The sequence below is a fragment of the Chinchilla lanigera genome, unplaced genomic scaffold (assembly GCF_000276665.1).
Source record: "Chinchilla lanigera isolate Chin_1 unplaced genomic scaffold, ChiLan1.0 scaffold00027, whole genome shotgun sequence".
Lineage (NCBI taxonomy): Eukaryota > Metazoa > Chordata > Mammalia > Rodentia > Chinchillidae > Chinchilla > Chinchilla lanigera.
In genome coordinates this window covers 13739107-13765522 of record NW_004955428.1, presented here as the reverse complement: position 1 = coordinate 13765522, position 26416 = coordinate 13739107, and the positions used below count along the sequence as shown (strand labels likewise).

At 37.8% G+C, this 26416-nt stretch overlaps 1 protein-coding gene and 1 pseudogene across 1 annotated transcript in view; one reads left to right on the top strand and one right to left on the bottom strand.

The window, feature by feature from the left end:
- The window catches only part of LOC102016500, a 37760-nt pseudogene extending 17126 nt beyond the window's left edge, over nucleotides 1-20634 (bottom strand).
- A 1858-nt stretch (nucleotides 20635-22492) lies between these two features.
- Intu (inturned planar cell polarity protein) overlaps nucleotides 22493-26416 on the top strand; it is a 72275-nt gene continuing 68351 nt past the window's right edge. Inside the window, exon 1 of the mRNA XM_013515337.1 lies at nucleotides 22493-23352. Within this exon, the coding sequence (XP_013370791.1) occupies nucleotides 23264-23352 (89 nt within the window). The 5' untranslated portion in view covers nucleotides 22493-23263. The remainder of the gene's footprint in view (nucleotides 23353-26416) is intronic.

Genomic DNA, 26416 nt, shown 5'->3' with positions numbered 1-26416 from the left:
AAATTTATATGGTCAGTCTTTCTCTCATCCTTCCCAAGAGGGACCTAAGGCCTTTTTCCTAAGTAACTGCACACTGGGGGAAGGGAAATGATCAGACATTTCAGAGACTACTGGACACTGGTTCTGAACTAATACTGATTCCACATGATCCAAAACATCACTGTCGCCCTCCAGTAAGAGAAGGGGCCTATGGAAGTCAGGTGATCAACAGAGCTTTAGCAAAGGTCTGACTCACAGAGGGCCCAATAGGTCCTCAAATCATGTAGTCATTTCTCCTGTCCAGAGTCCATAATTGAGATAGATCTACTTAGTACTTGGCAGAATCCTCACATTGGTTCCTTAACTTGTAGTGTGAGAGCTATTATGGGTGGAAAGACCAAATGGAAGCCATTAGAGTTTCCTTTGCCTGATAAAATAGTAAACTAAAAAGAGTATTGTGTCTCTGGAGGGATTGCAGAAATTAGTGCTATTGTCAAAGAATTGAAGGATACCGGGATGGTGGTCCCCACCACATCTCCCTTTAATTCTCCCATTTGGCCTGTGCAGAAGACAGATGGGTCCTGGAGAATGATAGTAGATTACCATAAACTGAATCAAGTGGTGACTCTGGTTGTAGCTGCTGTACCAGATGCTGTTTCCTTGCTTGAGCAGATTCATATATTTCCTGGTATTTGGTATGCAGCTATTGATTTGGCAAATGCCTTCTTCTCCATACCTATCCATAAGGCCCATCAGAAACAATTTGCTTTCAGCTGGCAAGACCAGCAATACACCTTCACTGTCCTGCCTTGGGGTTATATTAGCTCTCCTAATGTCACAACTTAGTTTGTAGGGATCTTGATAACCTTTCTCTCTCATAAGGTACTGCACTGATCCATTACATTGATGATGTTATGTTGATTGGGACAAGTGAGCAGGAGGTAGCAACCACACTGGATTTGTCAGTAAAGCATTTGAAAGCCAGAGGATGGGAAATAAATCCAACTAAATTTCAAGGTCCTTCTACCTCAGTGAAATTTCTAGGAGTCTAGTGGTGTGGGGCATTGTCTTGGTTACTTTTCTCTCATTGCTGAGACAAGATACCTGATGCCCAAAATCAAGAAAGGAAAGGTTTATTCAGCTTAGTTTGTGGAGGTTTCAGCCCATAGTTGGCTGACTCCAAGGCAGAGGGCAACATCTCATGGCAGCAGAAGATAGCAAGGCAACAAGAACAAATCGGAGGAGCAGCAGGAAAAGCAAGCCTCTTTCCCTTATGTATGTAAACTATCCACCCCAGGGCAGGTGTAGTACTCACACCCAATCAATCAAAACTCTAAAAGCCTGCCCCATGACTGCATGGGGATTTGGGGATCATGCAGACACAAACCATGACAGGCATGTAGGGATAATCCTTCTAAGGTACAAGATAAATTGTTGCATCTAGCTCCCCCTACAACTAACAAAAAGTTACAATGCTTAGTGGGCCTATTTGGATTTTTGGAGGCAATACATTCGTTACGTATTCCATCTCATTTACTGAGTAACTCAAAAGGTTGCTAGTTTTGAGGTGGGCTCAGAATATGAAAAAGCTCTACAACAGGTCCAGGCTGCTGTTCAGGCTGCTCTGCCACTGGGGCCATATGATCCAGCAGATCCAATGTCGGTGGCAAGTAGTGAGGTTGTTTGGAGTCTCTGGCAGGCCCCCATAGGTGAATTACAGTAGAGACCATTAGGATTTTGGAGCAAATTTCTGCCATCATCTGCAGACAGCCACTCTCACTTTGAAAAACAGCCCTTGGCCTGCTACTGGGCCTTCTAAACACCTGGCCATGGACACCTGGTTACCATGTGACCTAGGCTGACTATCATGAGCTGGGTATTATCTGCTCCACCGAGTCATAAGGTTGGACATGCACAGATACCAGTCTATTATTAAATGGAAACGGTATATAAAATTGTCCATAAAATGTGTTCCTTGATTTGAAGCAATGCCGTGTTGCATGCTATGATAGTAGGTAAGTATTCTGTGAGTCCATGGACTCACAGAATGATTATCTGAGTATACTATCTGTACATGAGTACACAAACAAGCAAGAGCAGGTCCAGAGGATATAAGTAAGTTACATGAAGAAGCTAGGCAATTGCCCATGGCTCTTACTCCTGCTATATTGCCCTCTATTTCCCAGCATGCACTTATGGCCTCATTGGGTAAATGATATAACCAGCTATCAGAGAAAAAATAGGGCTAAGTCTTGATTTTTTTTTTTGGTTTTTTTTTTTTCCGGTACCAGGAATCAAACTCACAACCTTGTGCTTGCCAGGCAGGTGCTGTGCTGCTGAGCTAAATCCCCAGCCCCCCTAAGTCTTGATTTACAGATGGTTCTGCACATTATGTAGACACCACCCACAAGTGGACAGCTGCAACATTATAGGCCCTTCCCAAGACATCCCTGAAGGACAGTGGTGAAGGGAAATCTTCACAGTGGACAGAACTTTGAGCAGTGCACCTGGAAGTACATTTACCTAGAAGGAGAAATAGCCAGATATGTGAGTGTATACTGATACATAGGCTGTAACCAATGGTCTGGCCAGATGGTCAAGAACTTGCAAGAAACATGACTGGAAAATTGGTGGCCAAGATATTTGGGGAAGTGGTACATGGATAAACCTCTACATATGGGCAAAGGATGTAAAAATATTTGTTTCCCACGTAAATACTCACCAAAAAGTGATCTCAGCAGAAAAGGACTCTAACAATCAAGTGGATAAGATGATCCATTCTGTGGATAGTGGTCAACCCCTTTCTTCAGCCACCACTATCACTGCCCATTGGCCACATGAACAGAGTGGCCATGGTGATACAGATGGAGGTTATGCATGGGCTCAGCAACACAGACTCCCAGTCTACAAGGCTGATCTGCCTACAGCCACTGCTGGATGCCCACTATGCCAGGAGCAGAGACCAATGCTGAATCCCTGATATGGTACCATTCCCTGGGGTGATCAGCCTAAAATACAGTGGCAGAATGATTATATTGGGCTGATTATATTTCCATAGTAGAAAGGACTATGATTCGTCCTTACTGGCACAGACACATTCTGAGGCTGGAAATATAGCTCAGCAGCACAAGCGCCTGCCTGGCAAGAACAAGGTCCTGAGTTCGATTCCCGGTACCAAAAAAAAAAGAGAGAGAGACAAATTCTGTATACGAGTTTGTGTTCCCTGCATGTAATGCTTCTGCCAAAACTACCATCCATGGACTTACAGAATGCCTTATCAACGATCATGGAATGTCACACAGCATTGCCTCAAAGCAAGGAATACATTTTATGGCCAAAGTGAGACAATGAGCTCAGGCTCATGGAGTTCACTGTTCTTACCATGTTCCTCTTCACCCAGAAGTAGCTGGATTGATAGAGAGGTAGAATGGTCTTTTGAAGACACAGTTATAGTGCCAGATAGGTAGCAATAGATTGCAGGGCTGGGGCAAGTGACTTGGCATCCACTATATGGTACTGTGTCCTCCATAGGCAGGATTCATGGGTCCGGGAAACAAGTAGGAAAGGTATGACTGGCCATTACTCCTCGTGATGTACTAGCAAAACTTCTGCTTCCTGTTCCAACAACCTTATGCTCTGCTGGCTGAGAAGTCTTAGTTCCTGAGCGGGAAGTCTTGTACCAGGAAGCACAGCCATGATACTATTAAACTAGAAGCTAAGACTTCTCCCTGGTCATTTTGATCTCCTCATGCCTCTGAGGAAACAAGCTAAAAAGGAAGTTACAGTGTTGGCAGGGGTCACTGACGCAGACTATCAAGGGAAATTATTGGACTATTGCTCCACAGTGGAGGAAACAAAGAGTATACTTGGAGTACAGCAGATCAGTCAGGATTCCTCCTAATAGTATCATGCCCTGTTAGTAAAGTCAGTGGGAAACTACAACAACCCAATCCAGGTAGGATGACAAATGGTCCAGAACCATCAAGAATAAAGGTATAAGTCATCCTATCCAGGAAAGGTTTTTGCTGAAGGCCAAGGGACTATGGGTAGTAGAAGTTCTAAATACCAGCTATGATCCTATGACTAGGTACAAAAATGAAGATTATAATTGTAAAAGTATAGCAATTACAATAATTCCAATATAATATAATTATGTAATAATGTAATTACAATGTAATTGTAATAGTATAGTAATTGTAATAATTCTAATGTAATATAATTCCAATTTATTAATAGATTTAATATTTGTTCTTAAGTATTATTAAACCTCTGTTATAATGTTCAAATTATAAAATGTTAAGAGTAAGCAAGAAAACTTGCCTTCTATTCTGGGGAGGAAATTAGTGTATTTCCTTTTGTATGCAGGATAGTTATGTGAAGAGTAATTATAAACTTGTCTTTATATCTGGAAACTGTAGCTAAATAAATGTGTCTGGTTGTCAAGCTGACAAGTGGTGCATTGTGATGGTTGACTGATTGTGTCAACTTGAGTAACACCCAACTAAACTGGATCAGCATAGTTATGAGTGTGGAGGACCCACGCTAGGGAGGATTATGGCCAGAGTGGTATAAAAAGGAAATGAAGGGGAAAGGATTGCCTCTGTTTTACTTGGAGGGGCTCCAGTCTTTACAACCACATTGGACGTCATCTCTGGGCTTCCAGCTCAGATTCTTCAGCCTCCAGCATCAACCTTCCAATCTTCCTGTGCAGACCCCTCATCTTCCATCATAGACCCTTCGGCCACCTCATATAGACTCACATGGAACATCTACACCAAGCTCCAGCCCTTTGACTGAATCCTTTGGATCCTCAGTGTACAAAAAGACATTTTTCATTCTTCCACACTTGAATCTGTGAGCGGTCACTGTAAACCAATTTTGTAAATTCTTATATACTTGTATATGTTGCACTAAGTCTGGTTTTTCTAATAAGCAGTAATACACCAGGATTATTCAGTCATAAAGAAAAATGCAACAGTGTCATCTGCATGAGAATGGGTGGCACTCAAGACCATCATACTGAATAAAATCAGCCAGACTCAGATCACATGTTTTCTCTTATGAGAAATTAAGTAATAAATAAAATATAAGTAAATAAAAATAAAATAAATAGAGATGATAGGAAACTAGAAGGTAGATTCTTGGAGAAGGAAAAGAGGATCACAGGCAGGGAAAAGGAAGGAAGAGGTGGGTAAACGGATTGAAAATGATCAAAGGGGGCTGGGGATTTAGCTCAGCGGCACAGTGCCTGCCTGGCAAGCGCAAGGTCATGAGTTTGATTCCCAGTACCAGAAAAAAAAAAAATACACAAAAATGATCAAAGTATGATATATGAATGTACCAGCTTCCCAAAATTCATTATTATATATTACACATATGCAGTAATAAAAAAAAATTTTAAAAGGGTACCTATCTACAAAAATGTTCACATTGTGTTTGTTTTATTTCATTTTTCCAGTGCAGGGGGGGAAATCAAACCTAGGGCCTCATACATATTAGGCAAGTGCTCTACCACTGAGCTACATCCCCAGCCCTACTTCAATTTTATGTATTGTGGTATAATATCAAACAGAAGAACATATAGCCATTTATTTACTGGAATATCCTAGAGAATAATTACTGTTAGGGAGTGAAAAACACTTTGCAGTTCCTGATAGAAAGGGCATGATCACCAGTGAATTACAAATGAAAAGCTGGAGCTAAAGGTTTTTAGGATAGATCTAAAATAAACTCATCAAAAAGAAATGAAAGCTTTTTCTTAAAAAAAACTGCTTATTTCTGTCATCTCTAGAGCAGTTGATGAAGAGTCACATTTAATCTCAAACTGTGTGAACATACTTTGCTGTGGTGTACACACAATATTTTGAGAGATGCAATATCCAACACACTATTTATATATAAATAATATGACTAGTGAAAGAGCCGAATGCATACATAAGTAAACTAAGTTACACAAAAAGCAAAAAAGTAACAACACTGAGGACAGAAATAACAGGATAATATCAGTGATATAATAAAATGACAACTTCTATATAACCTATTCTTGCGATTTTAAATTCTGCTTTCATTTAGAACAAAGAAAACTTTAAAGCTACAGCAATTTTTTCTGTGCTGAAAATTCTAAAAACTTGATGATCTGTATTCTTTGTTGACATATTTGAAAAGAAATTATGTCAAATCAAAACTGACTTCAGTGTATGTTAGGTACCCTTGTGCCTTGTAACCCATTCATTTTGTTGTTGTTGCTATTGTTGCTGCTGTTGTTGTTGTTTAGATTTTTGAGTGCTCAGTAATATGCTGAGATGTTGCAGAAAATGTCATATTTCATTTCTCAAGCATATGAACCAATAGTGTTGCATATGAACAGCTTCATATTAAAACGGTGTACAAATGTCTTTGCAAAGAGTAATGAATGCCCTCTAGTGTCTCTTGCTAGAATACCTGTTTTAATAAGAGAAAGATACATTAAATAATTGAATGATATTTCCTATTTAACAAGTAAACTCATAAACAATAGAAGCTGAATAAGTAAAACATTTTACATGTTACCAAAAAATGCAAGTAGCAAGACATGTTGTCCTGTTTCACCTGGTTTCACCTGGTTTAAATACATAGACATCATTATGATGCACACACATGGTGATAAAAATCAAAATTTTTCTGATAGTCTTTCAGGCATTAGGTGCTCATCTTGTCATCTTTCTAATACTATCTTTTTGGCTAACTTCAAGCTAAAGTAGTTGTGGGAGTCATCCACCAAAAACTGTCCCCAGAGATCAAACCCAGGGCCTTGCTTGTGCCAGGCAAGCACTCTACCCCTAGCTACAGTCACAGCCCAGGAGTTCTTCCCAAAGTAGCAACCTACAAATAGTTTGTCTTTAAAACCATGGCTGTGGATGCATACACACAGCTTCCATCTCTGGAAGATAAAACACTATTTCCATGGACATCTGCTATCTCTATTAAAGCTCCCCTGTTAATGGTCCTAGTGAAAACAAAAAGTAAAAGGAATATATTACCCAGACACATGCCAAACCTACAATATCCCAGTGTGTCTCACCTTAACCTTAAACAGTAGCAGTCACTCCAAGAATATGGATGTCAATGCCTCAGTGGTCAAGAACTAGTGCCTAGTCTACCTAACACAACATTTACCTAGAAAAAACAAGATCATCAAAAACCACGTTGGTGGATATCTGAGCTTATCATAATTTTAATTATAGCATGCCATCTCAGTAACTTTCTCAGTTAAAAAAAAAAAAACTCTCACAAATAAAAATAGCATTTGAAAATAGTTAAGTTAAATATATCAAGTAGTGGGTATCCGTTATGTTTTTCTACCACACCTCTTTGCCTTCTTGGGGAAACTGCCTCTCTCCTACTGTATGCAATTGGTATTGTATGCAAGGTATTTTACTTTCTCAAACCAAGGGAGGAGCATAGAATGCAACTTTGGCCAAAGTTTAATGTAACAAATATGAATCTCAGGCAATTAAAGGGAGGAAGGAAAGTTGCTCCTTAGATCCCCAGCACTGCCTACTTCTGCACTTCCCAGGACGCAGATGTTCAACTTGTCCTTACAATCTGTGAGATACCAGTATCTTATCTTTTCCTCTTTTTGCTTAAATTAGCCAGAATAAAGATAATTAAACTACTTCATAATAGTAATGTTATACTTATCACAGTTATACTTATATAAAAAATGAAGAACAAAGTTAAGTAACATAACTGTCTTGTTTTAATTATAAATGAACAATTTGTGGACAATATTTTGTTATATAATAACATAGCTACAGGGGCTGGGGATTTAGCTCAGCGGCACAGCGCCTGCCTGGCAAGCACAAGGTCGTGAGTTCGATTCCTGGTACCGGAAAAAAAAAATAACATAGCTACAATTTTAAAACAGAATTTATGAAGATGTTAAATTATGACTGGAGTTACATAGACACCTATGAAAGAACACAAGAAAGTATTAAACCAAAAATATTCTTCATTGTTTTTGTGTACAGACAAACAAAGAGTCTTTATCAGGTAGCGTAAATATGTGTCTGTTCTACCACTACCCCAAAGATTGAAGGAAGAGAAGTCTTTCACCTCCAGATCTTTCATTCAATTTAAATTTATACTTATTCTTGTTTCCATTTTCAACCTTCCAAAGAGTAACAAAATTATAAAATCTTTGTCTTAATTATTATGTAATCCATATACCTTACATTGCAGAAGCAAAGTAAGGTCTTTTTTAAACTACATTTATCTAGTTAAATAGTTGTTTCAGAAATTTTTTTTTCTCACAGTACTAGGATTGAACCGAAGTTTTTTGAACCAAGCTACATAACTCAACCTACCTTTTTTTGTTTCTCTCTCTTTCTTTTTTTTTTGAGACAGGGTTTTACTAAGTTGCTAAGTTGCTGGGGCTGGGGTCAAACTTTGATATTCAGTCTTATCCTCCCAGAGTGCTGGGATTACAGGCATGTGCCATTACACTCAGCTCAAACAATTTTTGTTTAAGAAATCTCTTAGCAAGCACTAGAAAATTCGAAATTCCTATAAAAGATCAAAAAGCCTGTGTATCTTCCTTAGCAGATAACTTTATTAGAAAGGTAATAAACAATACACAATGTACTTTAGTTCACCGAATGTTCTCAAGTGGATTGCTTCATTTAAACTTCATGACTCTGTGAAAGAATCAGAGATTTGTATCTCCATTTTACAGGTTAAAAAAAACTGATGCTGAAACCAGGTGAATGGCTTGCAGAAGGTCTTGAAGGTTATACTGAGTGAAGATAAGGCTGAAGGTTATACTGAGTGAAGATAAGACTCAAATGCAGGACTCTGTCTCCCTGGCTGTAGTTTTTTCCACTCTATCATTCTACAAAGTAACATGAAGATTTATTTTCCTAGAGTTATATTACCTCTTAGTGTATCAGTAAGATAAAAGCAAACTAAGACATGGCATGACACTAGACCTCTGGGAAGTTTCCAGAAGTTGTAAATTACTGGTCCTCATAGCCTATCATGTTCTGCAAAATGTTTCTCACTCCATAACATTGATTTTTATTAGGATATCTCAAAGATATCTCAATATCCTATTATTAGGATATCTCAATAATGTATGCTATTTCAGTGATAAAGTGAAATCTGAATCTCCATTGGAATCATCATCAGCACTTTATATTGAAGTATAACACTGATTATAATTTGTGTATACAAATGTGATAAAAAGAGTCTCTCCTTCCATAAGTCATTATTTTTTAGAAATGGTGTTGGATTTACACTAGTTCGTCATTGCTGTTGTGCAAATGCTTTTGTGACTATGCAAACAATAAGATAGGTGGTTGTTAGGAGTCTCGCGGGTGGCCATGGAGCAGCAAAGAGCCAAATGGTTTCACAGTACACGTGTCATTTGCCACACCATCACTAATCACCCAAACTGGAAGAGGCTTGAGTTTAAAATGTCAAAATTGTAGATCCGGGTGTGGTGGTGCACGCCTGTAATCCCAGCACTCGGGAGGCTGAGGTAGGAGGATCGTTGTGAATTAGAGACCAGCCTGGGCTACAAAGTGAGCCCAAAGCCAGCCTGAACTGCATAGTGAGACCCTGTCTCAAAAAGACAAAAAAAAAAGATGTCAAAATTGTATTAAGTGCATAAGAACCGAATAGTACACAACTCAGATATTAGAAAATAAAACCAATGACTCCACACTCTTATTTTTCATAAGGCTTTTAGAAAGAATACTCTGCTAGTCTGGGCTCTGGGAAAGCCAACATCAAGACAGAACTGAATATGTAAGATTTTACAGAAGAAAATGTCTACACGAAAAGGAATAGAGAAGGGGCTAGGGAAGGTTGAGAGAGCCGTCAGACTGTGTCCTCGTCTAACTCAAGACAGAATGGAGGGAGGACAAGTCAAATGGAAGCATCCCGGACTGCTACACAGTTTGCTGATGTCTGACAAAGCCCTAGAGACCTGCTCGCACTAAAATGGGCAGACAAAACAGACCCACCTGTCTTCCAGGACAAGTGGCTTCAGGACACAGCTTCATGGGGTCATTAGCAAGCGCAGCCAGCACGAGTGTGGCCTGGATGCCAGTCAAAGGACAGATGGATTCAGCTCTGCAGCTGGGGCCCAGTCTGTGCGGTAACTTCCCCACTGCTGTACATACTACAAAGGGAAGGTATGCCAGAGAAGTTTTCTAAAACTTCTTAAACATCAAAGGAAAGGTATCTCTTTATCATAACTATATTTCCCCAAATTATATAGAACTAGTTTTATATAATTTGGGGAAAATACCAAAAGTGCTACTATAAGTAGAATAGAATATAGAGAAAAGCATTCTGAAACACAGTTTTGAGCAAATGGACAATTCTAAATTATCAAATTAAAAATTAGGCAGTAGTTTTGTTCAACACCAGGTGGAGCTCTTATGCTTTTTAAAACAGCAAAAGACTTAAAAAAATGACATAGGTTTCGGCTGATTATTTCAGAGCTCTTAAACTATCTTTTAAAATCATTTTTGTGTTTCCACACCATACTTTTCATCATTGTAAACCTGATATTTTGTCCAAATACCAGAGACTAGATCAAACTACAATGTCAGCATAAATCTATCAGTACTAAAAATATTGTTAAATGTCTGAAATAAAGGATGTAGACTGCTTTAACATCTATATTCTTTCAAAGGAAAGAATAAAAATATGATTCAAATCTCATACTGAATCCTTAAGCAAATCAATAACCACTGAAAATGCTCTCCCAGATTTCCAACTTGCTCCATAATCACTCTTTCTATCCAAAATATTTCTTTGATAAAAAATGTCTTCGCTTTAAAGCAGATTTAAGGTTACAGGAATAAAGTATAATATTTTAAACAACTTTCTATGCCAATCCCCCAAAGAAAGCACAGGGTAAATTAACAATCTTTATAATGTAGATGTGTCTTTTCACAAGAAGACTCTGGCAGAAAAGAAAGTATTATTTATTCTGTGCTGATGTTTCAGCGTTCTTTATCATTCCAGTGAAACACAGATATAAATATATGAATTTTTGTGATAAAATATTTTTCATGTAGGATTGACAAACCCTTTAGTAATAATGTTAAAAATTCAAAAATTTAAAATTTTTAATTGTTACATAGTAATTGAACATATGTATGGAGTACAGTGTGATAGTCTGATACATGTATATAGTGTGTAAGAATCAAATTAGGGTAATTAGCATATCCATCACCACACACATTACCACTTCTTTGTGTTAGTAATATTCAAGAGCCTCTCTCCTAGCTGTTTCGAAATATACAATAAATTGTCATTAACTGTAGTCATCCTGCTGTGCTAAGAACACCAGAATTTATTCCTCTTTTCTATATCATTTATCCATTAACCAATCTCTACCACTCCCCAGCCTCTGGTAACTACTTCTCTAATCACTACTTCTGGAAGATCAACTTTTCTAACATCTACAGATGAGTGAAAACATACAGTATTTATTTCTTTGTGCCTGTCTTATTTTACTTAACTTATATAATGTCCTCAAAAAAACTGAAGTGTTGAAATGTCCTCCACGCTCATCCACATTGTCACAAATTTATATTTACATATATTTATATATATTATTTATATTTATATTTATCCATTCATCTGTTGATAGACACATATCCTGGCTATTGTGAATAGCACCTCAATAAGCTTGAGCATGCTGGGAGGCTGAAGCAGGAGGATCACAAGTTTGAGCTCAGCCTGTCTCAAAATTAAAAATAAAAAGGACGGGGGATGTAGCTCAATGTAAAGGCCCTGATTTCACTCTCCAGTGCACCAAAGAAAAGAGAGAGAAAAACCCAATTTTTTAAATGATAAGATTGACAAAAGTATATTAAAGGAATATATTTAATAGGATAGTTTATATACATATTTTTCATCTGTTAAAGAAATACAGAGAATTTACTCTCTGCTGAAGAGATATGAATAACCAAGAGAATCTTAGCACGTCCCTTGCGAGCTCAGAAGCACACACTGAAGCAAGCACTTATAGTAAAGCCATTGTAATAAAGGAAATACAGAGTCCTCTGGGAGTACCCAGTGAGGGAATCTAAAGTCTGTCTTAGCTCAGAAGACAGGGAACTGAAGAAGTAAAAGGAGACTCCTCAGGAGAGAATGAGGCAGAGAAAAAAGGGCAAGGCACTTAAAATGAGGAAACAGCTTTTTACAAAGGCCTGAGGGTGCAATAGAGTAAGTCAAATTCTAAAAATTCTAAATTCTAAAAATTCTGAAATTTGAAAGATAAAAAATTTCTAATCCTATAAAGTAAAACATTTTAACACAGCTAAAACACTAGACTATAGGGTAAAGATGAAAATAACTGATTGGAGAGATTTGTGAGAACCGGGTTGTAGAGGAGTTTCCAACAGAATCAGGAAATCTGAATTTTAAGCAAGAACAATAGAAAGCATAAATCCAGTTTCTGAGGTAAATTGAAAATGATATGATAACCAGACCAAGAAATGTTCAGTGTCTAAACGGCAATATATCCTGATTAAACTATTTACCATAATAATTTTATCTTTTTTAACCCATTAAAATAATAACATTGTCATACAGACTCAGTTCATATAAAACTTTTCTTTTCAATGGGTATATCCTAGCATCTCATGAAAAGTTTTACCATCTTTGGAGCTCTTCACTTTTTTTCTTCTATAATTACTCTTTTACCTAAAACTTACTGAGTAAGTTGACTGTTTAAAAAGAAAGTGATGTTTTTATATTTCAGTTTCAGAAAAGGAAACTCAATAATTTATTCAATACAATTCTAGTAAGAAAATTTCAAAGGGAGCAAATTTGAATGTCATTTCATGTTTGGATGACACAAAACTATTCTGCTTTGTAGACCACCAAGAGGTCTGTACTCGGGTTTGTGGTACACATGGCTATTTCCATGTGTTTCAATGTTTACCCTATCTGTTGCCCTTCAGGTGTTTTTACTTGTTATACTATTTTTATGTGCAATTTGAGTGCAGATAATCATGACTTACTTAAAGTAAAAAAATTGATGAGGATCATTCAAAGAGAGGAATGCACCTTTCAAAGAATACTCTCTGCCAACCTCTTCCATACTATCAAGTATCTCTTCTTCTTTTGGAGAATATAATAAATCTTCATAATGTTACATTTTATAAACAATCTGTATTTATTTATTTGCAGGTTGATTCTACTTACTTTTATATTATTTGATTGATTTTTTAACCTGTGAAAAGTTGTTATATTAGGTTAAAATGAAATGCACTGTGGTTTTCTCATTAAATTCACAAAAATATATTTTTAGTTTATGGCATGATTTTAATTTAATATTTCTTTTCAAGAATAATGTAACATCATCAAGCAAGAAGTAGGTGTTCAAGAACAGAACTGAAACCAAACACTTGTATGTGTCAATAAAATTTCTATAAAATAAATTATAAAATGGTATCAAGATATCTTGAAAGTCATAAGAAATTACTTTGTAAGTGAATGTAAAAACTTTGATGGGCTGAGTAATTTCTCAGGGAAATGCAGCTTTGCAAACTGACCCTAATAAAGACAGGAAGCTTTAAAAGATGTGCACTTAAAAATGTATACTTTTTAAAAATACGCCCAATGAAAAAGAAAGTAAACTTTAAAGTATAATCTCACATGTAAGCACAGGTAGTTTCACAGGCAAATTCTACAAAAGACATCAAAGATCAAATAATCCTAGTGGCAAATACTATGTTTCATAGTATAATAAAAGAAGCAAAACTTCCAATTTTTTTTATAAATCAAGTTTAACACTGATACCCAAACTTGATAAATATAGAACCAAAAAAGTACATGAATCTTGTGAATTTTAGTACAAACTCTTAAATAAAATATTAGCAAACAAAATCCAAAACTATATTAAGAAAATAATACATTAAAGTCAAATGAGATTTATTATAGTAATATAAGAATAATTCAATATTAGGGAATACATTATTTTAATTTACTACATTGATATAACTAAGAACAAAAGTTATTATCTCCATTAATACTAAAAAACCTTTGACAAAAGGTTTAAACTCATTTTTAAGATCTGCCTTTTACGGGCTGAATTGTCACCCCTATTTGTATGTTAAAGTCCTAATCCACAGGAACTCATAATGTGATGGAAAAAGATATATGAAGAGGAGAGGTCTGTGCAGCTAGCGTTCCAGAGATCTGAAGAGGATTCCTCTAAAGTCTTCAGCTATACACTGGTAATCACATTCATGTAAGGAAACTTCTTGAGGTCGGAGAAAAAAACACTGGAAAGGAGCAGACAGAATGGCCCTCAGAGATCACACTCCACTGACAGCAGTTCATCCTTCCCCCAACCAGGATAGAGAAAACCTTGAAATAAATGGGAAATCTGATAAACTGTGAACCTGTAATGACAGGAAATCAGTGCTTCTCTCAGGATGGAAGACAGGAAAGAAAGAAATGGATCACAAAAGGCTTTGAGGAAACTTCTGGAGATAATCTGTTTCTTATATGTAGCAAATGTCACGTTAAAATTGTACATTCTTACATACATATGTGCATCATTATATGTCAATTATAGCTAAACAAACTAATTTTTATAAAGCTTTAAAAAAATAAGAGAAAGACAAAAGAAACTAAAACTGCCATAGAAAAATGAAAAGGAACCACTTTTTTTAAAAAAAAAAGTTGAATAATACATACAAAACATGAAAAGATGCATAATTTTACTTACCATTATATGCAAAATAATGATATCTTTTTTTAACCTTTCAAATTGGTAAAAATTAGTGAACTTTTCAATACACACAATTGATGAAGCTATGGAGAAATACTCTTAAACTTTCTAGGTGGTAATACAAAAAGATAGTGCCCATTGGGAGGGGATTGGCCATATCTACCAAAACTGCAAATGCGTTCATGCTTTGTTCCACCATTTTCACTGCTACAAATTTACCCTAAAAATACATCTCTCCCCAAAACCAAAAGGTTGCTCAATGTGGCAATTCTGTTTATAGTAAAGTATTAGGAACAACCTATAAGCCCATGCCTAACAGCCTGATTGAATAAACTGAACATCCATATCATAGAGTATTACATAGAGCATTAATAAAATTGAATTTTAATAAAAACAAATGAACCTAACAATATATCAAGTTGATAACATAATCACCATAAAATAAAATTAAAGCATCTATATATACTAATCTGCCTATACCAGTAGTGTGAATTATTCTAGAACAAAAGGAATTGCAAACAAATATTGAACTTAACTCAGAAGATCTGGCTTTTGTAGTGGCCTTAGTATTATAATTAAAATCTTAATTTACATGAAATGCAGGAGTGAGAAAATGAGTAAGCATATTGATATTTTTAAGAACTGAGCTTCTGTCTGTGGGAGAATATGGATGTAAATATGGATTAGAAGAATTTAGTGGCATTCTTTCAGAGTAGGAGGTGTTACTATGAGCTCACACTTTTTTAAAAAATGTATTTCCTAGTTCTCACCATTGAAATATACCCCAGTAGCAGAGAATACATATGGCCAATGTCAAAAACTACAGAGTCTGAAGCTGGATGTGGTGCATGCCTGTAATCCCAGCACGCCAGCAGCTGAGGCCAGCCTGGGCTATATAGTAAATTTGAGGCCAGCCTGAAGTACACAGTGAGACCTTGTCTCAAAAGACAAAAGAAAAATCTGTAGAGTGAGATTTTATCCTACATGCAACTTTACAAACTAGCCTGTCCGTTTCATGAATTCTGGCAGACTGGATCAGCATTGAAAGACCTTAGTACTCATAGAAACTGCAGTTGCCAGAGCACTGACATTTGTGCCCATTCTCCCACCTTAATTCTGACAAGGCAATGTAAAAACAACCAGATGACCTCTATACGTCATGGCATAATGGTTATGTTATAGAAGAACCCTGAATTTAGGAAATCTCCATCTCATAGAATGGGAAGTCTGTCTGACATGTGCCACAGAGGTAGAGAGATTATCTTTATTATAAGAACAGTAAACAAGCCTGTCTTTTGCTCTGGAGAAAGGCAAAATCTGTCTTCCAGGGCTTATTCACCACACACATCTTTGGAAAAATAGTCCAGAACGAAGGGCAGTTACTGTCTCACTTAAAAGATGTACAAGAGATGTGCAAGATGTACATGAGCGATCCATCCAGGACTGATTCCCAGCACCTAGAATTCTTGATAAATAGATGATTTTTAATTTGGAAGAAGGAAAGTTTAAAGTGAGTTTGGAATATTTTATTGTGTCAGAAAGCAAGGAAATCCTGAAAATTGATAAGAGCCATTCAGAGGAATGCAGGAATCAAAGTAATTAGAGAATCAAGAATAATAATTATGGAATTGATTATAACACATTAAATACAGAAAGAATCCATAAGGCCAGAGTGATCCTTTTAAAAGGTGGAAGTTACTTTTATTGAAAACTGCCAACTAATAAGTGCAGAAGTAATAAAAGAATGAGAAAATAGGTAGACATCACAAATGGTTGCCAAAATTCTTGGTTAAACAGTTGCTGAGGAAAACAGCTTCAAAGCCTCACTCCAAAACCTATTTACTGATTTCAAACGGAAAAACTTTTTATGGTGAAGAAATCTGACAGCTTAAACAAGTGCTAAAACTCAACACCACAAATTAATGTAAATGAGGCAAATTAATGTTATATGCCTCCTAGAGGAACTATAGGGAGGGCAGTATCACCTCTGCATATTCATGACAAAAATTGCTTAACTTCAAAATAGTCAAGTGAGGAAACTCTAAGACAAATATAAACTGAACCATTCTACAAAACACCTGGCCTGCACTCTTCATAAATATCAATGCCAAGACCAAAAGAAAAAAACTGGCAATATGTTCAAGATGAAAAAGACATAACAAGAATATTCATAAATAATGGTTCGTTCCTGGATTTTTTAACTATTAATTTTTTTTAATTTTTGGAAATTTGAAAATACAGGCCATTTATTGATCCCACTGAATATCAATGGAATCAAGACAATGATATTGTGGTTGAGTAAGAAAATGTCCCCTTTCTTTGGAAACACATGCTAAAGTATTAGGAAAAAATCAACATGGTTTATTACCATGCTGCTTGCTTTCAAATGATTTGAGAGAGTATGGATGTGGAAAAATGCTAATTAATGAATTTTAGGTGAAGGTTACTTGAGTTTTCATTCTATTATTCTTCCAACTTTTCTTTAGGCTTGCAATTTTTCAAAATAAAATGTCAAAAAAAGACTAATAAGTTATATTTCCTATCTGTCCAAACTGTAATAGAAACCTCTTATAAACCACCTCCTCATCTTTATCATAAGTTAAATTTCCTCTTTGGAAACACTTGCTGGCTTCCTTACAATTTTATTATAGATATTAACCAAAACTATGCATAAAATTCTGCTATGCAAGCACTATGAATTTGACCTGGGGTAGGTAAGACCCTTTATTTTATATCCAAAATCAATACTTTGTTTAAAATCTTGAATTTGTAGATTATATATATTGAGATAATATCTTAATTGTCTCCCAGATCCTTTGCCTGGTTTATAACTAAGATGGAGAGATGATAGATAGATAGATAGATAGATGATAGAAGATAGATATAAATCTATTTTTCTTTAAAATTTTTTATTAATATACTATATTTTTCACGTGTATGTATATTTTGTTTTGTTTTGTTTTGTTTTTGGTTTTTCTCCGGTACCGGGAACTGAACTCACAACCTTGCGCATGCCAGGCAGGCGCTTTTGCCACTGAGCTAAATCCCCAGCCCCGTGTATGTATATTTTGATGATAAATATATTCATCATGAGATACTGGTATATGCAGCATACATATCATCATAATCCTTTAAAATTTTGCATGTATATCTCACCACTGAAATTAACATAATTATGTTTACTTCATAGTAATAGAATTTACAAAGTAGCTTAGTTACAAGCAATATCTTCAAGTACATCACTACCTACCTTTGCTTTCTATTACCTGTTAAATTATTAATCCCACTCAGCTCTTTCCTTGCTTTTAGAGGGCCCTGCTGATTCAATTCTCTTCTCAGAGAATTTTTGTTTTAAGTCTTTAAGATTGCTGTTTACTACTTTAAATTGTCTAACCCTCTCTTCTTCTTTTTCAATTGTAACACTGATGGGAAATTATCAGGAGCTGATCAGTCTCCCAATCTTATGGATGAGTTTATGGCAAACGAGTAAATGAAAGAGACAATGCAGTATGGTTTGTGGGGGTCCAGGAAGGTCAGAACTCTTTTGGAGCTAAGAAAAAGACTACTCTGGACTGTCAGTACTTCTTGGGTCCTTAATATATAAGGGGAGTGCAGAAAAGTGGAAGGCACATCTGAGGCAAAAGGCACAGAAAAATGAGTAAGACCTTGAGAAGTTAGAACAAAGACATTCCAAGCAGTAAATCTTTGCTTAATAAGAGAACTGTTTGATCTCTAAGGTTGACAGTTCATTGCACTGGAATAGAGTGAGAGCAAGAGTCCTCAGTTGTGGTGTTCTCTTGCCTCCAAAGGCTGAATATGACCTTTTCCAACACAGCCAGAGAGCACTGTGGCCAGCAATTTAACCCTTACATAGTCAGGTTCCCACCATGAAATTTCATGAAAGATTTGTTGACTGTTAAATCATCCCTATTGTTCCTGTGTGCCTCCCAAAATAAATATATGAGCCAGATGTGATAAGCTTTAATAAGTGGTACCACCTTTCCCCCAAAGCATTCACTTAGAATTCTAAAATTTGCCTTAGTTTACTATCAGAACAGACTTTCTCCTTATCTTGACTTTCTGCCTTATTTTCTTTTAGTTTTCCTCTAGTTTAACTTTCCATTACATGAATACAACATTGTTTTCTTTCTTACCCCATTGAAGCATCAATTATATTTGGACCTTAACAGAATAAAAGGCATTTAGCAAAAGTACATTGTGTTTGTAGTACATCTTGGTCATTTCACCTCCCACACTGGTTCTTACACACCCTATGACTTACCTCACCTCATCTGTGTGACTCCCTTAAAAAGTAGAGTGAGGAGTAGTGCAGTTCATTGCAAAACAGCATTATAGGGAGTGGCTCATACAAACACACAGAAGCCAAGAGAGTGTGTAAAATGTACACATTCCTATGTTCTAAGATTTATTTGTATCTTTGAACTCAAGAAGTTAGAGGTGTCATCAGTGGACCTCTACTTCACTTAAGAGATCCCCACCTCCTGAACAAAAACCTACATGACAGGCTCCAGAGAAAATAAAGAAGAGTTCTTCCTATCTATTCTAAGGATTTACAATCACAGAGTACTCAGATCCAAATAAAACTTTACCTATCTGCCTATCTATCATCTATCTATATCTATCTTGCATGCTACTCACATATTAAATGTTTAATGTGAAAATACCCAGGTATGGCATAATTCCAGCACTCATCAGGCTGAGGCAGGAGGACTGCCACAAATTCAAGGGCACACTGGACTACGTTCTGAGTTCCATGCAAGCCTAGACTATATAATAAAACCCCATCTAGAAAAAAAAATGAAAATACCTGATTATAGACTCACTGGCAAGGATACATCAATAGCATACTAAATGTTGGAGGCAGAGATACTCTAAGTTCCAGTTGACAGCAGCAGGAATAGCCTAAGGCAGGACACAGCTTGCTGCATCAGCACTAAGAGTCAACTCCTAAAAACTGAGCAGGATTCCTAGCCCTGTGGGAGGCTGAGGATTAATCCACATGCCTCTTGTGGTTTGAATGAAATAGGAACCCTGTGATAGGGAGTTTTCAAAGCATTTTTGAAGCATAATACAGTGATATGCATTTAAGAATATACAATACATATGTTAAATATATGATATATATGAGAAAAAGTCAGAAATGCTAAATTGTTTTAACTTTACACATCAGTGTTTAGAAGAAAATTCAGATATAGAACATTAGCAGAAAGAACACAGTCTTACCAGAATCCAATTTTGAACGTACTTAAGATTCCACAAGGCATAAAATATTGCTTTACTGTCAACGCTACATAGGCTGGTATGTACTCAGAGCCCTGTCTGTCTTTCTTACTACTTCTGTCTTCCCTTTATTCCATCATGCCCCTTCCAGGTCACCCAGAACTCTGATGTTTTTGTAGCCAAGGTCCTGTGTGGTCTACTTTTAGTTCCATTTCCTACTGCAGATTAGATCCTCAAAGTCTTCAGAAAGAAGCACCTCCTCAACAAGCAACTCTGTCCTGACAATTGATAATAGCTCCAACTGACTTCTGGGCTAAATGTCTCCTCCTAAAAGATGCAGTAGAAGAAAACAGAGAACTCTGCTTTGCAGGTGATAAAACTGAAGGAAGCTGATCTCTCTAGGTAAAGTGATAAAGACTAGGTCAAGATACTTCTATGTTTTTAAAAATCTAGACATCCTGTGTGTGTATTGTCCTGGGAGTAGGACACAATTAATCCAAAGGGCAACAATTAATCAAGGGCGGTCAAACTCAATTACTAAGACTCCAGTCCACACTTCTGTGTTTCTCTCGGTGGCAGGAAGCAAACGCAGCATCTCATACATGCTTTACCACTGAGCTACCCACTTACCATGCCCAGCCCCATTCCATGCTTCCACCTACGTTGCACATTGTTTCTAAGGCAAAGAGTACAAGATGGTCAGTACAGGAAAGCTGCAAGTACAGGAAAGCTGCAAGAGTGAGGCAATGTTGGCATGGACAACTGAAGCCACCAGAAATGCTAGAAAAGGAAGATTTTGGAAACTGCGAAGCATTCACCCTTCATATCTTTGCTCAGTAGTGAACCCCACTGTGCAACATCCTTACAAGGAGATCCAACAACCTCTGTGGATAAGCCCTCCAGCGAGGAAAGGCCTTGTCACACTGGTGAGTCTTCCTCTACATTGGATCAGATGCTATAAAACACTGCCTATGTATGTACCTGCCCCCATCCTGCCCTTGGAGTCAGGCTAGAGGCATTCCTTCCTCACCCTGTTGAGAATGTTGCCCTCTGAGATAACTAGGTCCCTCCAATAACTGCTCTCACTGAGAAGTCACCTTGCTAAAGGCCACACCTCTTTTCTGGATACAAAGACCTGTCTCCCTTGCCTCTGCAAGACTGTTCCATCTCAAGTCTATGAGATTGGCTCAGGCCTTTTGAGACTATGTTATGGTTCCTCTACACCCTTTGGCCAGTGTGATTTCACTTCCCAGAGTGCTTTCCAGTAAACTTCCTACATGGAAATCTCCCTCTCAGAGTCAGCTTCTCAAGAAGCCCAACTTGCAGTACATATTATGTTTAACTCTACCTTTGCATAAAGACTACTTGTCTTAATTCCAACCTCAGATGCTATATTGATTAAGAAAATCTCTGTTCTGCTCAGTGGTCTTTCTGACATTTGAAGGCAGTTACTATGTATTTTGGGGAAGAAGGAAGAGGAATCAGATGGCACAAAGCACTAAAGTCAGGAGAGTGTTGAGTCTTGGAAACTATGCCTGCATCTCAGCTGCCAAGTTCGGCTGGACATATTCCCACCCACAGGGCCAGCTGGCTGGCAGTTGTTCCATAGACAGTTTGCTATCACCAACCCTGAAAACACACTGTATTAGTTTTCTATTGCTCCATTAAAAAAATGCCACAAGCTTGGCAGTCTTAAGCAAGACCCATTTACTAGTTCTGAAATCTAGTGGGTCTAACCAGGTTCTCTGCTTAGAGTGCCACAGGGCAAAATCAGGGTTTCAGTGAGACTAAACTCCTCCTGCAGGGTCCGTCGATGGGAGGAGAAGGTCCTCTGCCCAGTTTATTCAGGTCATTGGAAGAATTTAGTTCCTTGTGTTTTGAGAGGTGAAGTCCGCATCGGTTTGCTGGCAGTCAGTGAGGGTCAAGCTCGGTTTCACCCACATGCTCTCAAGAACATGGACGCAAAAACACCAGGCAGACTGTAGGGCAGGGTTAAGGAAACACTGAAAACAGAACAATTAAGCAAAAGTCTACATATTAAGAGATGTCATCTTCATTATTCACCTGCTTCACCCACTTAGCATTCAAGATTGCAGAAAGTGACTACCCCCAAAAAAACTACATTTTTAACCTATTACTGTTTAGATTCAGTCAGTAATTCACATAATCAGTATTTTCTCACATTTAAAAGTACCATTTTTCAGCTTCTTCAGTTATTCTCCCTCTGCTGTTCCCTTATTATTCTGACTGCCTGGCACTTGGGTTAAGGCCAGAGCAGGAAGTCACACATGGATCATTTTTCCATGACGGAAAAAATAGCCAGCTAACCTTCCTTTTCCTCTTCCCTTTCCCTTTTTCTGGACCATAGGCACAAAAGAATCCATGGAATAGAAGGAAATTGTTAATTTGATATCTTTAGTGAACTTGTATAATTCCTAAAAAAAAAAAAAAAAGAATCCATGGAAATATCTAAAGGCCTGAGTCAGGAGGCTGCCTCCTGAGGTCAAATGAGGTATATCTTCAAGCAAATAGATCCCCAACGAAGATAACAGGCCCACAGCAGGGTAGGTCAGCCCCACCTTTATTCATCCTTATATTTCTAAGGACCAGAACTCAGCCTGGCCCGTAACAGGCAATCAGTACGTGTTTACTTGGATAGCAAAGCTAAAGGGCTTCCTCAGGCAGATTTTAAACTCCCACCAAAAGCAAACATCCAGCTCGCCTCTGTTTCCCGCTCATTTTCCAGTTTTCCATGGAGCAGTCAGCCTGAGAGTCCACTTAGAATCTCCTCCATGGCTTTCTTGATCGTAGCCCTCCAAATTTCAGGTGGCCGCTTCCTTCGCTGGGGGCGGCGCCTGGACACCGGCGTCCCGCGCCAGGGCGGCCTCGGTGTGCCGGACGCAGGGTGAGGAGCAGCCTTCCGCGCTAGGCGGCGAGAGAGCGCAGTGCTGGACGGCTCGCTGGGCGCACCGGACCTTGCCGCGTGGGTAGGCAAGTGGGAGCGGTGGGGGGACCCAGTCCTAGAAGCGGGGCACCCTGGACTTGGCGAGCACCAGCTGAGCGTCCCCTACTTTAGGGTCCCGGGACTCCAAGGTCCCGGCGCTCTAGAAGGACCCAGGCCGCTGGCATCAACGCCTTCGCGTCTAGGATTTTGTGCATCGGCGGTCTCAAGGGCGTTTTTTCCCTCCGATCCGCTGCAACGCCGGGAGCTGGGCTGGGCAGTGGCGAGGTGAGACCTCGCGGCCCGCTCACCAGCGCCCCGTTACCTGCTGAGCGCCTTCGAGCCATTCCAGAGGGGGCATGTTTCAGGTGGGCAGGGCCAGCATCCCCAAGCCTGCCCCCCGGAACCTGGAGGACCTGGACTCCGTGCAGCGCGTCCTGTTACACAGGTCAGTGTGGGCCGGGGGCTAGGGAAAGGACCGCCCTCCGTGCCCCCGGATTCCGGAGAGGGGAGGGACCGCTTTTCTTGCAGAAGCTTCTGATTTGGGGTTCTCCGTGCAGCGTTCGCTGCGCGAAGGGGCACTGTCCTCCAACCCCTTCCAGAATCGTGGACTCGCGATCCACCCGCTCCCGCTGCAGAGACGCCAGCCCCGCGTGGGTGGGACCCCTCATCTCCTCCAAAAAGCACTACTTGATAAAGTACTTGATAAAGAACACAAAAGCTGTCTTTGAAACACCTCTAGCTTTCCTCCAGGGAAAACAGCTGAGAGTTTTGTTTAGAATTTGGTTGTGAATGGAATTAGAAGGAGCCTCCTTTTTAAGTCATCTAATTCTACCCCACCCCCTCCCACAGGCGCGAGTGGTAAGCGTCGGGACACTACACAAAAGAAATTTAAGCGGTTTCCTAAGAAGGATCAGAACCCAACTTTCCGTAAACTGTTAGTGTATGCATTAACTGCTAGTACCTTTGTGCAACCTTATCCTTTATGCAAAATAGACTAACAAATGTTAAACCCCAAGGTAACTGTGATGAGTTTATAGAGGAATTAAGAATCCACATGGAAAACAAAATCTTCATTTTAAGAGCGAATGGATGGAATGCCAGGCAGTTAATGCTGCTTTGGAAAGGCCTGGCCTTCTTAAGATATGATGTAGAGAAAAGAAAGAAAAAAGTACTCGTTTAGAAATACTGTATATCAACAGCTTCTCTTGAACACATTTGTGGTGAGAAGGAGTCAGTGGTGCTTAACAAGTCTCTTTCGGGGGAGGTTTATGTGAGTTCTCTCATTTGTAAACGTTTCAAGTGACCCTTTCAAGACTTTGTAAAAAACCATATGAGCTGTAGAAATCCTGCACCATTAGAAGTGTGAATAAAAAGAAAGACACTATGCAAGGAAGAAATTGAGTTTCTTCGATTTAAGAGCTGTCTTGTGAAACTTGCAATTTTCTACAGTTGGTTTTCTCCATTCCACTCGCCACCCCTCGAGAGCTGCTGCCATATAAAACAAAATATTATCAAATGAGCAGCGAAAAGAGTGTTCTCTTAAATTCTGAAGGACAATTCCCCTTACATTTGATAAAATTACTATCCAAAAATAACCCCAAGAAGCATTAACTAGAAACTTGTTCACAGCATGACCTTGGCAAAGCTGGAAGGGGAGTTTGTTTTAAACACTTAAGACTTTGCTCTGACAGAATTCCTTTGTACTTTTCCTGTTTTAAATGTCAAGGGCCAAAAAATTCCAAACTAATTAACACTGCAGGGTTTCAGATCCAAAGCCCAAACCTGTCTGAATGAGAAAAGAGAATGTTTAAACTCTAGTCATCAAAACTGAGATGATTGTTTCAGAAGCAGTAGAGTATTCTGTAGTAAACCTGCTCAGTATTAGAATGAAAAGCTGCTTCATCTGAATTACAAATAACTGCTCCCATATGCTTTAGGAACCAGAGGAATCTGAAACTATAAATGTGTGTGTCAGTGTCATGGCTGACAGAAATTTATTTTTAACAGAATATGAAAATCTTTTGCTTTTCCACTGATTTTTATTAATGATTATTATTTTCAAACACACTTGTTAAAAATCTGAGACATCTGTAGAAGCTCCCCTTCCCTATGATAAAGCTATATTTTCACACACATATTTAATCAAATGTTTCTTGTTTACATGTATAGATTTATTTAGACATAATGTAAAAGAAATTAGAGAATTTATAATAATATAGAGAATAATCAGATAACCTTTAAATCATATCATCGCCTTATCATAGTCTTTATGAACTAGACTGGTACATAGCTTATGTTTTAAAAATTAGTTTTACAAAATTTTAGTGTTTTTCTTTCATTGTAAGTTATCCAAAAAAGTTGGCAATTGCATTAAACAGACCAGTGGGCTTAGGTATAGAATTCAGAGACAAGAGAAAATAGTGGACTGACTTATTTTTACATTTTACTTGAAAGGGTAAGTCTCTTCAGTGTTTACTTTTTACAAATTACTTGTATATTTTCCATTGCAAATATGATTTGCACAATATAAAGCATTAAATTGCTGTGCTTTTGAAAAAGGTCCTTTGTCCAAACCAAAGTTGAAGCAAAACTGCAAATTTTTCTCTGCATGAGGTGTTAACTTCAAAACATCAATGCTAAAATAAGACTTGCTCAGAAAAAAAAAAAAAAAAAATATTCAGCTATTCTGCTTTTTGGGAAAAAAGTTCATGTTGTCTGAGTCAGGGGAAAGCTTCAGTATTACATTTCTTAGTTACTTTTACTTAAGTAAATTAACATTTTGTGTCATCTTGATTATAATCAGTATGCATATAATCATGTTAGCACTCAGTATTTTGGACAGATGTTTTAAAAAATATTTATGCACAGGCTATTACAATTTAGCCTTTACCTTAGAGTCCTGCTTCTGTTGTACGTAGTTGTGTGGTTTGACAAGACTTTTTAAAAAGTCTTTACTTTCTTCATTTTTCTGTAATATAAGAGGGAGGGATAATACCCACCTCAGGATGGTAGTATGGATTTCTGATTATATTGAAGTGCTCTATAAAAATAAATTTTTGTCAAAGGGATTATGTTAACAACTGTTCTAGAAAGCTAAACTACAACATAAAAGGACAGCTATTGTTAAAGGTGATAAGACTCAGCTAAGTGACTGCCCAAGGCCTAATCGCTAATGAGTAGTGTTGAGCCAGGCTCAAGTACTGATTTTTTTTTACACTTAAGGCAGCACACACTAGAGCTCAGTAACCACCCCACAATTATTTAATGACTCAAATTTCATGCTCTTGCCAACATAAAAATAAGCATATTCAAAGCATCTCAAATATCTAGAACTTTCAGAGATAAAGATATGCCTCATTAAGTAATATTAAAAGAGTATGAAGTATCTTTTTAAACTGTAACAGTGAAAACTAAAATAATAATAAAAAGCTTTTGAAAATATAGCATAGGGGCTGGGGATACAGCTTATGGCCCAAGTGCTTGCCTGGCAAGCGCAAAGTCCTGAGTTC